Below are 14,527 nucleotides of genomic sequence, written 5' to 3' on the forward strand. Positions count from 1 at the left end.
TCCATAGCCCACGCCTCGCAACCATACAATATTGTTGGAACCACTATTCCTTCAAACATACCCATTTTTGCTTTCCGAGATAATGTTCTCGACTTCCACACATTCTTCAAGGCTCCCAGAATTTTCGCCCCCTCCCCCACCCTATGATCCACTTCCGCTTCCATGGTTCCATCCACTGCCAGATCCACTCCCAGATATCTAAAACACTTCACTTCCTCCAGTTTTTCTCCATTCAAATTCACCTCCCAATTGACTTGACCCTCAACCCTACTGTACCTAATAACCTTGCTCTTATTCACATTTACTCTTAACTTTCTTCCTTCACACACTTTACCAAACTCAGTCACCAGCTTCTGCAGTTTCTCACATGAATCAGCCACCAGCGCTGTATCATCAGCGAACAACAACTGACTCACTTCCCAAGCTCTCTCATCCCCAACAGACTTCATACTTGCCCCTCTTTCCAAAACTCTTGCATTCACCTCCCTAACACCTCCCTATATATTTCCAGCCCCCCACTCCCTTCCATTTTAGTCACTTTCTACGACACGCAGGGAATACGTGGGAAGTACTCTTTCTCCCCTATCCCCAGGGATAATATAATATATATATATATATATATATATATATATATATATATATATATATATATATTTTTTTTTCTTTTTTTTTTCAAACTATTCGCCATTTCCCGCATTAGCGAGGTAGCGTTAAGAACAGAGGACTGGGCCCTTTTTCGGAATATCCTCACCTGGCCCCCTCTGTTCCTTCTTTTGGAAAATTAAAAAAAAAACGAGAGGGGAAGATTTCCAGCCCCCCGCTCCCTCCCCTTTTAGTCGCCTTCTACGACACGCAGGGAATACGTGGGAAGTATTCTTAATCCCCTATCCCCAGGGATAATATATATATATATATATATATATATATATATATATATATATATATATATATATATATATATATATATATATTTTTTTTTTATACTTTGTCGCTGTCTCCCGCGTTTGCGAGGTAGCGCAAGGAAACAGACGAAAGAAATGGCCCAACCCCCCCCATACACATGTATATACATACGTCCACACACGCAAATATACATACCTACACAGCTTTCCATGGTTTACCCCAGACGCTTCACATGCCTTGATTCAATCCACTGACAGCACGTCAACCCCGGTATACCACATCGCTCCAGTTCACTCTATTCCTTGCCCTCCTTTCACCCTCCTGCATGTTCAGGCCCCGATCACACAAAATCTTTTTCACTCCATCTTTCCACCTCCAATTTGGTCTCCCTCTTCTCCTTGCTCCCTCCACCTCCGACACATATATCCTCTTGGTCAATCTTTCCTCACTCATCCTCTCCATGTGCCCAAACCACTTCAAAACACCCTCTTCTGCTCTCTCAACCACGCTCTTTTTATTTCCACACATCTCTCTTACCCTTACGTTACTCACTCGATCAAACCACCTCACACCACACATTGTCCTCAAACATCTCATTTCCAGCACATCCATCCTCCTGCGCACAACTCTATCCATAGCCCACGCCTCGCAACCATACAACATTGTTGGAACCACTATTCCTTCAAACATACCCATTTTTGCTTTCCGAGATAATGTTCTCGACTTCCACACATTCTTCAAGGCCCCCAGAATTTTCGCCCCCTCCCCCACCCTATGATCCACTTCCGCTTCCATGGTTCCATCCGCTGCCAGATCCACTCCCAGATATCTAAAACACTTCACTTCCTCCAGTTTTTCTCCATTCAAACTCACATACACATACACAGACATAAACATAAACACACATGTACATATTCATACTTGCTTACCTTCATCCATTCCTGGTGCCACCCCACCCCACAGGAAACAGCATCGCTACCCCCTGCTTCAGCAAGGTAGCGCCAGGAAAACAGAAAAGGCCACATTCGTTCACACTCAGTCTCTAGCCGTCATATGTAATGCACCAAAACCACAGGGCCCACAGACCTTTACACATGCTTTACCCTAGATGTTTCACATGCCCTGGTTCAGTCCATTAAAGGCAAGTTGAACCCAGTATAAAGCACTGTTCCAATTCACTCTATTCTGTGCATTTACTGGATCACGTGCACCACTGTGACCTCTTGCAACAATGTGTTTACATGTATGTGTATATGTACAAGTTGATATGTATATACATGTAAATCAATGAATGTATATGTGAATGTATATGTGTGTATACGAGTGGATGGGTCTTTCTTCGTCTGTTTCCTTGTGCTCGCTCGCTAACACAGGAAACAGCGATCAAACATAATAAAGCCTAGGGAAAGGGGAGAAAGAGTCTTCCCACGTATTCCTTTTGTGTTGTAAAAAAGTGATTAAAAGGGATGGGAGCAGGGGCTGGAAATCCTCCACTCTGGCTTTACTTTTCCAAAGACAGGAACAAGAGAAGGGGGCCAAGTGAGGATTTCTTCCCTCTGAGGCTCAGTCCTCTGTTCTTAACATTACCTTATAAGGTTATCTAATTTATATAAACCAACATTTTCATTCATATCAATATCTCTGCTATATCTAATGAGAGACTATCAACAATATTTCTTACTTGGCACTACCTAACAAAAATATCATACAAGTATTAAAAAACTTAACCCACTTTTCCTCTGTTAATAAATGTCTTAAATTTAAAACAAAATTAGATCTGCAATCAGCCTTGTTACATAGGAACTATGAAGTATCCAAAGATCATGTGTGCTGTAAGTACCCGTTGCTTCTTCAATAAGCTCGACAGCTTGAGACAGGTACTCTTAAGAGAGACTAGAGAGACTATCAACAATATTTCTTACTTGGCACTACCTCACTAACAAAAATGGCATACAAGTATTAAAAAACTTAACCCACTTTTCCTCTGTTAATAAATGTCTTAAATTTAAAACAAAATTAGATCTGCAATCAACCTTGTTACATAGGAACTATGAAGTATCAAAAGATCATGTGTGCTGTAAGTACCCGTTGCTTCTTCAATAAGCTCTACAGCTTGTGACAGGTACTCTTAAGTTCAAAATGCCAGGATTGTTTCAGAAAGATTTGTTTCTTCCTAAGCTTCTATGTACTTCCAATAAACCTTCACTTGACAAAACTTCTCTGCATGATGTTAGCAACTCCTTAAGTTCATGAAAACAAACTTCCTTTGCAATATTCACTGAGCAAAGGAGTGGCAATGGAAAAAGACTATACTCATCCCAGTCCTTGCATGCCTCCCTTACATACACCATTCCAAAAATTCTTCTCCCATTTCTACCCCTACAATATTCTTCCACAATATTTCCCCATGTTGCACCAATATTTCCCCATGTTCCTCTAACACCAACCCCTTTAATCATACTATCATACACTCTCATAGTAAACACCCAATCTTGCATTCTTTCCACAGGCCCAAACCGTGTCAAAGTATTATGTTTCACCCATTCTACAACTCCACAACTCATTCCCTTTGCATTCCAAGCCATACCAAATATCTCATACACTGTCATTTCTTTATTCATTCTGTCTGGTCATACCACATGCTTGACAGAATAGTTCATTTCTGTAAGTAAACCCGTCCATGTTTCACCTGCATAGGTCAGGATCGGGAGGACTATGCTGTCCCTTGACCCTATCTCCACATCCATCCTTACACCTTTACCCTTCATTATTCTATCAAGGAACCAAGAGACTCTTCTACCCTGTACTGCTCTCTCCCTTACTTCACCTCCAATATCACCAAACTTACTCAAGATAGCTCCCAAATACATAAATTGTGTCATCTCTTCCACTCTTTCTTCCCCTGTATTTATAACACAATTCATTATCTTTTTATTCTATATTGTCATACTTATTTGCTGTCTCCCGCATTTGCGAGGTAGCACAAGGAAACAGACAAAAGAATGGCCCAACCCACCCACATACACATGTATATACATAAATGCCCACACACACACACACACACATATACATACCTATACATTTCAATGTATACATACACAGACATATACATATATACACATGTACACACTCATGTTTGTTGCCTCCATCCATTCCAATCGTCACCCAACCACACATGAAACAGCACCCCCCCTCCCCCTGCACACAAGGTAGAGCCAGGAAAAGACAACAAAGGCCACATTCGTTCACACTAAGTCTCTAGGTGTCATGTGTAATGCACCATAACCACAGCTCCCTTTCCACATCCAGGCCCCACAAAACTTTCCATGGTTTACCCCAGATGCTTCACATGCCCTGGTTCAATCCATTGACAGCATGTCGCCCCGTATACTACATCATTCCAATTCACGCTATTCCTTGCATGCCTTTCACCCTCCTGTATATTCAGGCCCCAATTGCTCAAAATCTTTTTCACTCCATCCTTCCACCTCCGATTCAGTCTCCCACTTCTCGTTCCCTCAACCTGACACATATATCCTCTTTGTCAATCTTTCCGCACTCATTCTCTCCATGTGGCCAAACAATTTCAATACACCCTCTTCTGCTTTCTCCACCACACTATTTTTATTACCACACATCTCTCGTACCCTTTCAATCAAACCACCCTACACCACATATTGTCCTCAAACCTTTCATTTCCAACACATTCACCCTCCTCCAAACAACCCTATCTATGGCCCACGCCTTGCAACCATATAACATTTTTGGAACCAATATTCCTTCAAACATACCCAATCTTTGCTCTCCGAGATAACGTTCTCGCCTTCCACACATTCTTCAACACTTCCAGTACCTTCACCCTCTCCCAAACCCTGTGACTCACTTCTGCTTCCAACCTTGTGACTCACTTCCGCTTCCATCCAATGCTAAATCCACTCCCAGATGTCTAAAACACTTCACTTCCTCCAGTTTTTCTTCATTCAAACTTACCTCCCAATTAACTTGTCCCTCAACCCTACTGAACCTATTAACCTTGCTCTTATTCACATTTACTCTAAGCTTTCTTCTTTCAAACACTTTACCAAACTCAGTCACCAACTTCTGCAGTTTCTCACCCGAATCAGCCACCAGCGCTGTATCATCAGCAAACAACGACTGACTTACTTCCCAAGCCCTCTCATCCCCAACAGACTGCATACTTGCCCCTCTCTCCAAAACTCTTGCATTCACCTCCCTAACAACCCATCCACAAACAAAACAACCATGGACAAATCATGCACCCCTGCCACAACCGACATTCACTGGGAACCAATCACTTTCCTCTCTTCCTACTCATACACATGCCTTACATCCTTGATATAAACTTTTCACTGCTTCAAGCAAGTTACCTTCCACACCATATTACTCTTAATACCTTCCACAGAGCATTTCTATCAACTCTATCATAAGCCTTCTCCATATCCATAAATGCTACATACAAATCCATCTGTTTTTCTAAGTATTTCTTACATACATTCTTCAAAGCAAACACCTGATCACACATCCTCTACCACTTCTGAAACCACACAGCTCTTCTCCAATCTGATGCTCTGTACATGCCTTAATCCTCTCAATCAATACTCTCCCATATAATTTCCCAGGAATACTCAACCAACTCATACCTCTGTAATTTGAACACTCACCTTTATCCTCTTTGCCTTTGTACAATGGCACTATGCATGCATTCCACCAATCCTCAGGCACTTCACTGTGAACCATTCATACACTGAATATCCTTGCCAACCAGTCAACAACAACAGTCACCTCGTTTTTTAATCAATTCCACTGCATTCCATCCAAACCTGCCGCCTTGCCAGCTTTCATCTTCCGCAAAGCTTTCACTACCTCTTCTCTGTTCACCAAACCATTCTCCCTTACCCTCTCACTTCACACACCACCTCAACCAAAGCACCCTATATCTGCTACTCTATCATCAAACACATTCAACAAACCTTCAAAATACTCACTCCATCCCCTTCTCACTTCATCAATACTTGTTATTACCTCCCCATTAGCCCCCTTCACTGATGTTTCCCTTTTGTTCTCTTGTCTTACGCACTTTATTTACCTCCTTCCAAAACATCTTTTTATTTTCCCTAAAACTTAATGATACTCCCTCACCCCAACTCTCATTTGCCCTCTTTTTCACCTCTTGGACCTTTCTCTTGACCTCCTGCCTCTTTCTTTTACACATCTCCCAATCATTCGCACTACTTCCCTGCAAAAATTGTCCAAATGCCTCTCTCTTCTCTTTCACTAACAATCTTAGTTCTTCATCCCACCATTCACTACCCTTTCTAATCTGCCCACCTCCCTCCTTTCTCATGCAACAGGCATCTTTTGCGCAAGCCATCACTGCTTCCCTAAATACCTCCCATTCCTTCCCCAGTCCCCTTACGTCATTTGCTCTCACCTTTTTTCATTCTGCACTCAATCTCTCCTGGTACTTCTTCACACAAGTCTCCTTTCCAATTTATTATACTTCCTTTTCAAACTCTACAGGACTCTGCCAAATCTACACTTTTGCTATATTTCCTTTCAAACGACTTTACTTTTACTTGCATTTACCTTCAATCACCTTAGCTTTACACACATCTCAAAACACACTTAAAACCTTCTGCAGCTCCTCTTCACGCTTTTCTTGCTCTTCTTATATTCTTCCCTCCCCCTTTGCCGAACTTCCACTGGTACATTCCTTTCAAGCAATCAACCGTGTCTTTTTCTTTATTTCCACACCATTTCTAAATCTCATCAATCCACCACCGTCTTTTCAATAACAATATGAAATGGAGCTGATTCTATTATGACGTGTTCTGGTTATATTCAAAGATGTCACAATATGCATACCTTCTCTAATCTTGCCTGTATTACCATGCATTAAGGTCATGGGAAGTAGGCCAACTTTGCTCACTCATATGTCTACTGCTCAATTGCTGGCACCTAAATGGTTCAAATCATTTACTTCCAATTGGTGTGATGCTTTTCTTTGATTTTTTACATTCATAAAGCTCACTCTTGTCACTTGTGGGATATTTCTGACTTAAGATTGAGATTACAGCTATGAAGCACATATAAACTTGCCAAGAATGTACTCTACAACAACATACTGGCCCTGCAAAGAAACGTGAGGGTGGCATGGTGCAGAGTGCAACAATCTTAATGTTTACACCACAATGCAAAGACATTTGCTCGGTAACTGGTTGAAAATTGACGCCACAACTTACTTTAATGTCTTAAAAGTAGAAAGTCATGACAGGAAAAATCTATGTTCCTCTGTTGACAGAGGGTGATAAAGTGAAACCATTAACCACAATTACATAATATTGGGGCTACTTATGTTAGTAATTCATCAAGCTATTACTGTTTTTTATACTTTAGAGGCACAAGTACAATAAATGTTTACTTTTTTCAAATGTTTTGTTACACACAAATGGATACATGCAAAATTCAACCCACCATACTGTAAAAAGTAAAAAGCAAACATACAAATATGGTTCTAATTATGTCTGTATATATGTAGGAGACCTGTAACATACATTTGGGTGCAGAGAGGATGTACTTAAATGGCACATCTAGCTTTAATTAAAGCTTACAATACTAATCTCTTATTACAAATCTCTCTCTGATGGCATTAATTCCATCACAGAAGGCAATAAACATGCTCAGCATGACTATAATAAATAGCTACTACCCCTCATTAAGGTTTTGAAGTTCTTCTCTTCTTAGCAGTTATCCTAAGGATTACTTCATCCACATATGGGCAAATGCTCTCATGTCTAAGGGCGGTTATAACTTTCTTTATTTTTCCCAATCTCCCAGCACTCTTTATCCACTTTCCCTATGGCATTCTGCAGATAGTTCAGTTTCTCCTCTAAAAAGTAAGTGGCCTGTGCACCTCCGCCATTAACTGAACTCTAAAGTACCCTAACAACTCTACATAGCAATGGTGTGGCCAATGCCAGCACAAAGGTGGGGTACTGTCTTCATAATTCTCTTCTTCATTCTATCATAAATACTACTTTTTTTCCAGCAGCAAGCTTTTCACTTCCTCAAAAACCCTCTATGACTATTATTTCTTTTTAATTATTTCTTAGGCTTTGGGGCATATTTTACAGCATGCCTAAAAAAATTGGTTTTAACCTCCCAGATCTTTTTTCCTAATCATGCATTCACATACTTCTGGAAACAAGACTTTCACTACCCAAATTAAAGTGAAATCCCATAATATGGTCTAAATCAATGGTGAGATATAATCCATTACACAACAAATGAAGAAGCGTAAAATCATTAATAACTTACCTGCAAGAATGGCTTTATGCGCTTGAAACTCCCTGCCGGACACTGAAAGTGTTACATCTGAGAACCGCTGTGACTCGAACAGACCCCCGAGATCGTCAGAAAGGCGGCAGTCTGGGACTTTGAAGTGTATGGCGTTGCTCTGTCCCGAGATGTTTACGCTGTCTGCAACCACCGAGACCTGCGCACATTGGATCTTCAGGGAGGATGTACAGAGGAAGCCATTACCATGACTTGTTTCATATACTCTATCAAATAATCTAGATAAACTTGACTACTTATCTTTGGCTGAATCTGACTTATTACCCAAAACCATCGACGGAGAGAAAGAGTGAGTTATTCTACTCACATTATATATCACAGTAGAGCATCAACTCTTGTCAGTTCAACTGCATTTTCAATTTATATTACCACTACTTAACTGATCAAAGATGGATAAATAAAAATTTCTATTATTTCTTAAGTTTCTTGAAAAATTAGGCAGACACAAGTTTCCATGCCCTTGACAGGTTACATCTGTGCTAACACCAGTAGGTCATTATAAGCCTGTCATTTTTTCAGTAACTTGACTTTACTCAAAGTCCTGTCATTTTTTCAGTAACTTGACTTTACTCAAAGTCAAGTAAAAACAATGTACCAAGTGACCAATCATATCAATTGTATACCTTTAATTTGTGAAACATGAATTGGCATGTGTCTGACTTGTATGTGTGTCAGTCTCTGTATTTCAACTTAATTTCAATTTTCAAAAGTTCTGTCATTAGATTTTTTCATAGGTTTGACAATCCCCAAGTTACCAAGGTTACACAAGGAACAGGCAAAGAAATGGCCTAATTTGCTCACAGCCTCTCTCTAATTGCCATGTGCATTACAATGGTTTTAGTGCATTATACATGACAGATACCGATTGGGCACTACCCCATTAACACAAGAAATTAGAAAACCAGAAAATGGCAATCAAGTGTGAAAGAAAAAGACAGAGTATTCCCACAAGTAGAGAAATTAACACAAACTCCGTGTGTTTACTGATGTAGAAAATAGACAGTAGAGAGATGTGTGTTCCCATGATAATCATGTTCGATGAAAATCAAATGACTTTTTGAAAGTTCTTGGTCTAGAAAAATTTTGAGGTACACAGTGATATTTGTAATAGACATGGGTATCCTTTCTAATCACCAAGTTTATCAAAGCTTGGACAAAATATGATTGCAAACTGAAGCCCTGGATATTCACGTGATAATGCAGTTCACTTTATCAACAGTATAATGCTTTATCAAAACCAATGATCAACTTATATTTTCATGTGATTACAGAATAACTGGATTCTGTTCCAAACTGAATTTTGAGTTTAATCATGCTAAGTTCTGAAATTTAATGATTCAGCAAAGTTCATGGATGATGTGATAAAATAACCAGTCATATTTGTTCAGCTTCCCTTATTCATACAAAGCAATTTGAGATTACAGCATGATTTTGTTTGCACTTGTAACCTAAAAATAGTATTCCAATGCTTTCTTGTAATATTCTATTAAACTTTTATGCTTTAATGACATGACCTAAAACACAGACCTGGGCATGGAAGGAGTGTCTACAACAATATGAAAAATCAAAATACTTTTGGTTCATCCAGCACTGAAGAGAAAAACTGAATTTATCCTTAAAAATTTCAAAATGTGTGTACATGCATGTTACAGTTCAAATCTTCTTTTTCAAAGCTACGAGACTGGCTAAATTTTAAATCAGAAAAACTATTGAACTTTTTTTCTAGATTACTTTAAGATGCAGGACAAGTTACTGCTCTACTGTATTGATATCTTAAGAACAATGTCATTACTTGAAGGCTTGGGAAAGACTGGTCAAGGTTTTCCATAACATCCAAACAAGCAGAAAAATCCTTCATACAATTTTTATGGGCTTCAATGAAAAGATCAATTACACACAGACAAAACATGTTTCCACAAATCTAATGATACGTGATCAATATAAAATTATATCTTTTGACCAAAATATAATCTTAAAAGTGTTTCTCAGAGAAATGGAAAACCTTGATGACTTTCAAGCAAAAGTTAAGCAAGACATACACTGAAAGATTGGCTTACCTCACAGTATAAAGTTAATTTGTCATCTGGTAATAATCCATTGGCTTCATCTAAAAGAAAATCTCTCCTTATAAATTTCTTAAATCCCCAGTCCTTGCCTTGCACAAACCTATATGCTCGTTGACTTTCTGTTTGGAATAGAATATAGTCTTTTAGAAAAATGCAAAATACATTTAACATGAATACACACAAAAAAAATATGTCAGGAAACCAGACAGCAAACTGGCCTCTCAAGACTAAGGATGTTGACTACTGTTCCTAAAAAATTTAAGTGAAAGCACTAAAAAGGAAAATAAAGTTCCTAAATCATCTATAGTTTTGTCAAAGTCAATTTACATTATTAAAAGTAAAAAAAAACTAAAGAGAAAATGAGCAATTGCTAGAGAAAGAACTGGTCATGGCGATAGTAATGCTTGCTGAGCTAAATATTAATGAAGAACTTCATCCATTCAGCCACCACTCTCAACATACTTTTCTACATCTTTTCTAACTTGTTTCTTGTCATAACCTCTTGTTGATTTTCCTCTATAATTTCAAAAGTGTATTTTTCCTATTTGGTCTATTACCTGGCATTCAATTTGTTCCTTAACCAATATCCAAATATCTATATCTTAAGTAAATCTCATTCTCCCCAACCATGTCATGTTATCTTTAACTACCAGTGCAATTACAAAACATTTTTCTTAATCTATTTACAATACATACAATACTGCGCAAGCCAACAAAATATTCGAGCTCAAAACCACAAAATATAAGCATATTCAACTAACCCATTGCTTTAGTTTCTTCTCTTTTGGCATTGAGTATAGAAAACTTGAACTTGGCTCGAACTTCTGACTTGTTGGAGGAAACCAAGAGGAGGTACAGGGAGAGGTAGTCCTTACTTTCTTCATCCAAACCCTTAGGGTTAACACGTAAACACCTGAAATCAATAAAGCAAAACTTTTTAACACATCAAATCAAAGAAAATTTTCAACTACTACAGCATCTCTATCTTATATTATCTTCCTGCCCCTGGTTCCCTTTCTATGGGGCTCCCATAAGGCTCAGAAAGCAAACAGTTTCCTCTGAAAAGCACTACAGGTCAAGAAGTACACCGATAAACGTGTGTTTGTATTTCTGGGGTCATTACAGGACAAATGAGGAGTAAGTGCTCGAGGATATCGTTCAGTGTGTTATGTATGGAAAATTCACCTTAGGCATGAGAGAGGTCTTGTAATGTGTGGAACTGGTATTTTTATATCTGAAAGATGGGTGCTATCCAGAATGCCAAAAAGTGTTTGAGGACAATTTGTGGTATAAGGAATGACTGAGAGGTGTGGTAGTAGGTGGAGTATATATGAGACAGATGAGCACGGAGTCCTTAAATGGAACATATGGAAAGGAAGAGTGAGGACAGAATGACAAAGTATATGTAACATAAGTGGATCGAAAAAACGGGGGGGAGGGGGAAGCTATGGATGAAAGGGAAAGATAGAAAGAAATTAAGTTATTGGGACCTGATCATGCTGGAGGCTGTGATGCATCCCCGGGATAAAATGAACTGCAGTAACATGGCATACAGGTAGACTGTGAAGTGGTGAGGAAAACCCACAGAAAAGTCTGTAGGGCCTGGATGTAGAAGGGAGGCTCTGGCTTCAGTGTATTATACACAACTAGACAGTGGATATGAACAAATGAGTGCCATTACCTCATATATTAATAGCGCTATCTCTAAATTGGTAATCGTCTAAGAATTGGCTTAAAACAAGGGATTATATGAGTGAGACCAACTAAAAAAGGTACTTCATGTTATTCAATCAATCTAGACCAGGTAAACCATATAAAAAATAGAAATACACAACAAATGTTCTCTATATGTATTCAAGTACTTTTCAGACAAAAAAAGTTAAAAGAACAAGAGTTTCAGATAAAAATATTATGGGAAATAACATCAGCATAATGTTTAATATGGAAATGGATAAAAATACGATAAAGCAATAAAAGACATCAGTAGACTGAGCAATGATTTTCTATGAACAAATTCAAAGGGAATGTGATTAATGATCTAGCTGCAAATATAAACTGGAAGGACGTTTTGTAAAAAAAAATACTATAAATGGCAACACATTATCTTATGGAAGATTAAGCCAAAGGGTAAAGGACTCCTACTGTAATAGAATCACAATGCACAGCAAAACGTGACAGATGTAGCAAACCACACATGAAAAGAGGACACAATTAAGCATATATATATATATATATATATATATATATATATATATATATATATATATATATATATATATATATATATATGAATCCCCTACGAGAGTGGAAGAGAATGACGAGAAATACATAAAATTGAAAACAAAAGTATTATCCTCATACAGAAAAGCAAAGCAAAGAAATCTGAGATGAGACCTTTAATCCTAACACTGCTGTACTCCTCCTGAACTATATGGAGATGTCTGGTATGCGTTACCCTGGAACTCTCGTGGTCTGATTTTCCTACCTGCCCAGAAGCATTGCAGATACCCGTATGTTACCCAGATTCTAACTAGCAAGCTCAGTTACCCAAAGGCAACCTTTTTAAGAAGACACCATGCACTCATCATGCTTGGGCTGGTCCAGCCTGACTAAACAACGTAAACAAGCTTGGGCTCCAGCCTTAAGCAGTGTAAACAAATAAGTGTTTTGGGTTTAGACGATAATAATCAACTAACATTTCTGCATGTTACATGAACCACACAATACGGGGTATTTCCGGGGAGTAATGGTAATGGAAGACTCACCTCCGAGCATTACAAAGAGTCAGTTCGAGTGATCAAGCGCTGGGGTTTAAACGGTTTAAATGTCGGCAACACGCGAAGATTTAAAGGCTGTAATATCATGCCAAGTTTAAATGTATCAGTCTTACCGTCTGTTGATATTCTGCCTAGTGTATGAAACCTTTATATGTTAGGGCACTGTCAGTGACCTACCTGAGTAAAACAAATACGAGGCCACTGTTCGGATTCTTGAAAGCTTTATTCAGTTTGTATGTCAACATACAAACCGAATGAGGATGTAATACATGAAAAGTTGTCAGCATCTTTCGCTAATGATGCATTCCCGTAACGGCCGCCATGCACTGTGACGTCAGAATCCTTGATTAGTAAACATGTTCGGCGAGTTTGTATATAAATATATATATATATATATATATATATATATATATATATATATATATATATATATATATATATATATATATTATATATATATATATATATATATATATATATATATATATATATATATATATATATATCAAACTGATGCTTATTTAATCTGCATCTTTATAAACATTTGAAGTCCCTGTTTACCTTCCGATCTAAATGATTCCTGGCACAGTTTATACGTATTTAATCAAGATGAATCTGCAAGACTTCAGCAGCCTTAAAATACGCGGATTTCGTTTGCTTTTGTAATACTAGTATTTACACCACCTATTTTCTTGCAAACTCCACATCATTAATCGAAGGATCGGCTTAAGAGTGAAAAAATAGGAAAATCCTACACTTAAATCACTCTTTACAGTGGCAAAATCGATTCCGTTAAGAGTAGAACGCAGACCATAATCCTAGGAAAGGCGTTCACCAACTAACCGTCGGCCTTTCTTTGCACTAGACTTCCCTAGTGCACCACAGGAAGTATATATGGCAGTGGGAGACAGTGATGAAGGCTAGTCCATGCTGACATGAGATGCCACTAACAGCCTGAGTAATGAGCGGGTGATGTGAGACCTAATGGGACATACTGAAGTGGTTTACAAGTGGCATGTTTGGTGCACTCTTTTAAAAACTGGTATGAAAATCTTGTTAGGGATACAGTGACAAGTAGTACTAAGTGACATCAGTAAGGCTAACCTCTACAGCAATATAATAGTTGTACAAGAGTTACAGTGTACATGATTATCATATTAAACATCACGTGAGATTGCTAGCAACGACGGAAAAATGACAGTACTGGATGAACGACATAAGAGAGCGTGGCGGGAGAGAGAGGTCACGCGTTATCTACACGCTCATCGCCTGCACTTGACACACAAACACACACACACACACCCTCTCCAGAGGACTCGCTTCCTAACACATTCGCACAACCAACACTGGTCAATTCAAGACAAAGGGAGGAGGAAGAGTGGTCGCCCGGGGGCCAAACCAAGG

General features: G+C 38.6%; 1 protein-coding gene across 1 annotated transcript in view; it reads right to left on the reverse strand.

Annotated features, from left to right (window-relative positions):
• The window catches only part of rdx (BTB/POZ and MATH domain-containing protein rdx), a 67,168-nt gene that overhangs the window by 27,815 nt on the left and 24,826 nt on the right, over positions 1-14,527 (reverse strand). The window contains exons 4-6 of the mRNA XM_071677749.1: positions 11,108-11,259; positions 10,338-10,465; positions 8,242-8,419 (exon numbers count right to left, since the gene is read on the reverse strand). Of these exons, the coding sequence (XP_071533850.1) occupies positions 8,242-8,419; positions 10,338-10,465; positions 11,108-11,259 (458 nt within the window). The remainder of the gene's footprint in view (positions 1-8,241; positions 8,420-10,337; positions 10,466-11,107; positions 11,260-14,527) is intronic.

The sequence above is a fragment of the Panulirus ornatus genome, chromosome 25 (genome assembly GCF_036320965.1).
Source record: "Panulirus ornatus isolate Po-2019 chromosome 25, ASM3632096v1, whole genome shotgun sequence".
In the NCBI taxonomy this organism is placed as follows: Eukaryota; Metazoa; Arthropoda; class Malacostraca; order Decapoda; family Palinuridae; genus Panulirus; species Panulirus ornatus.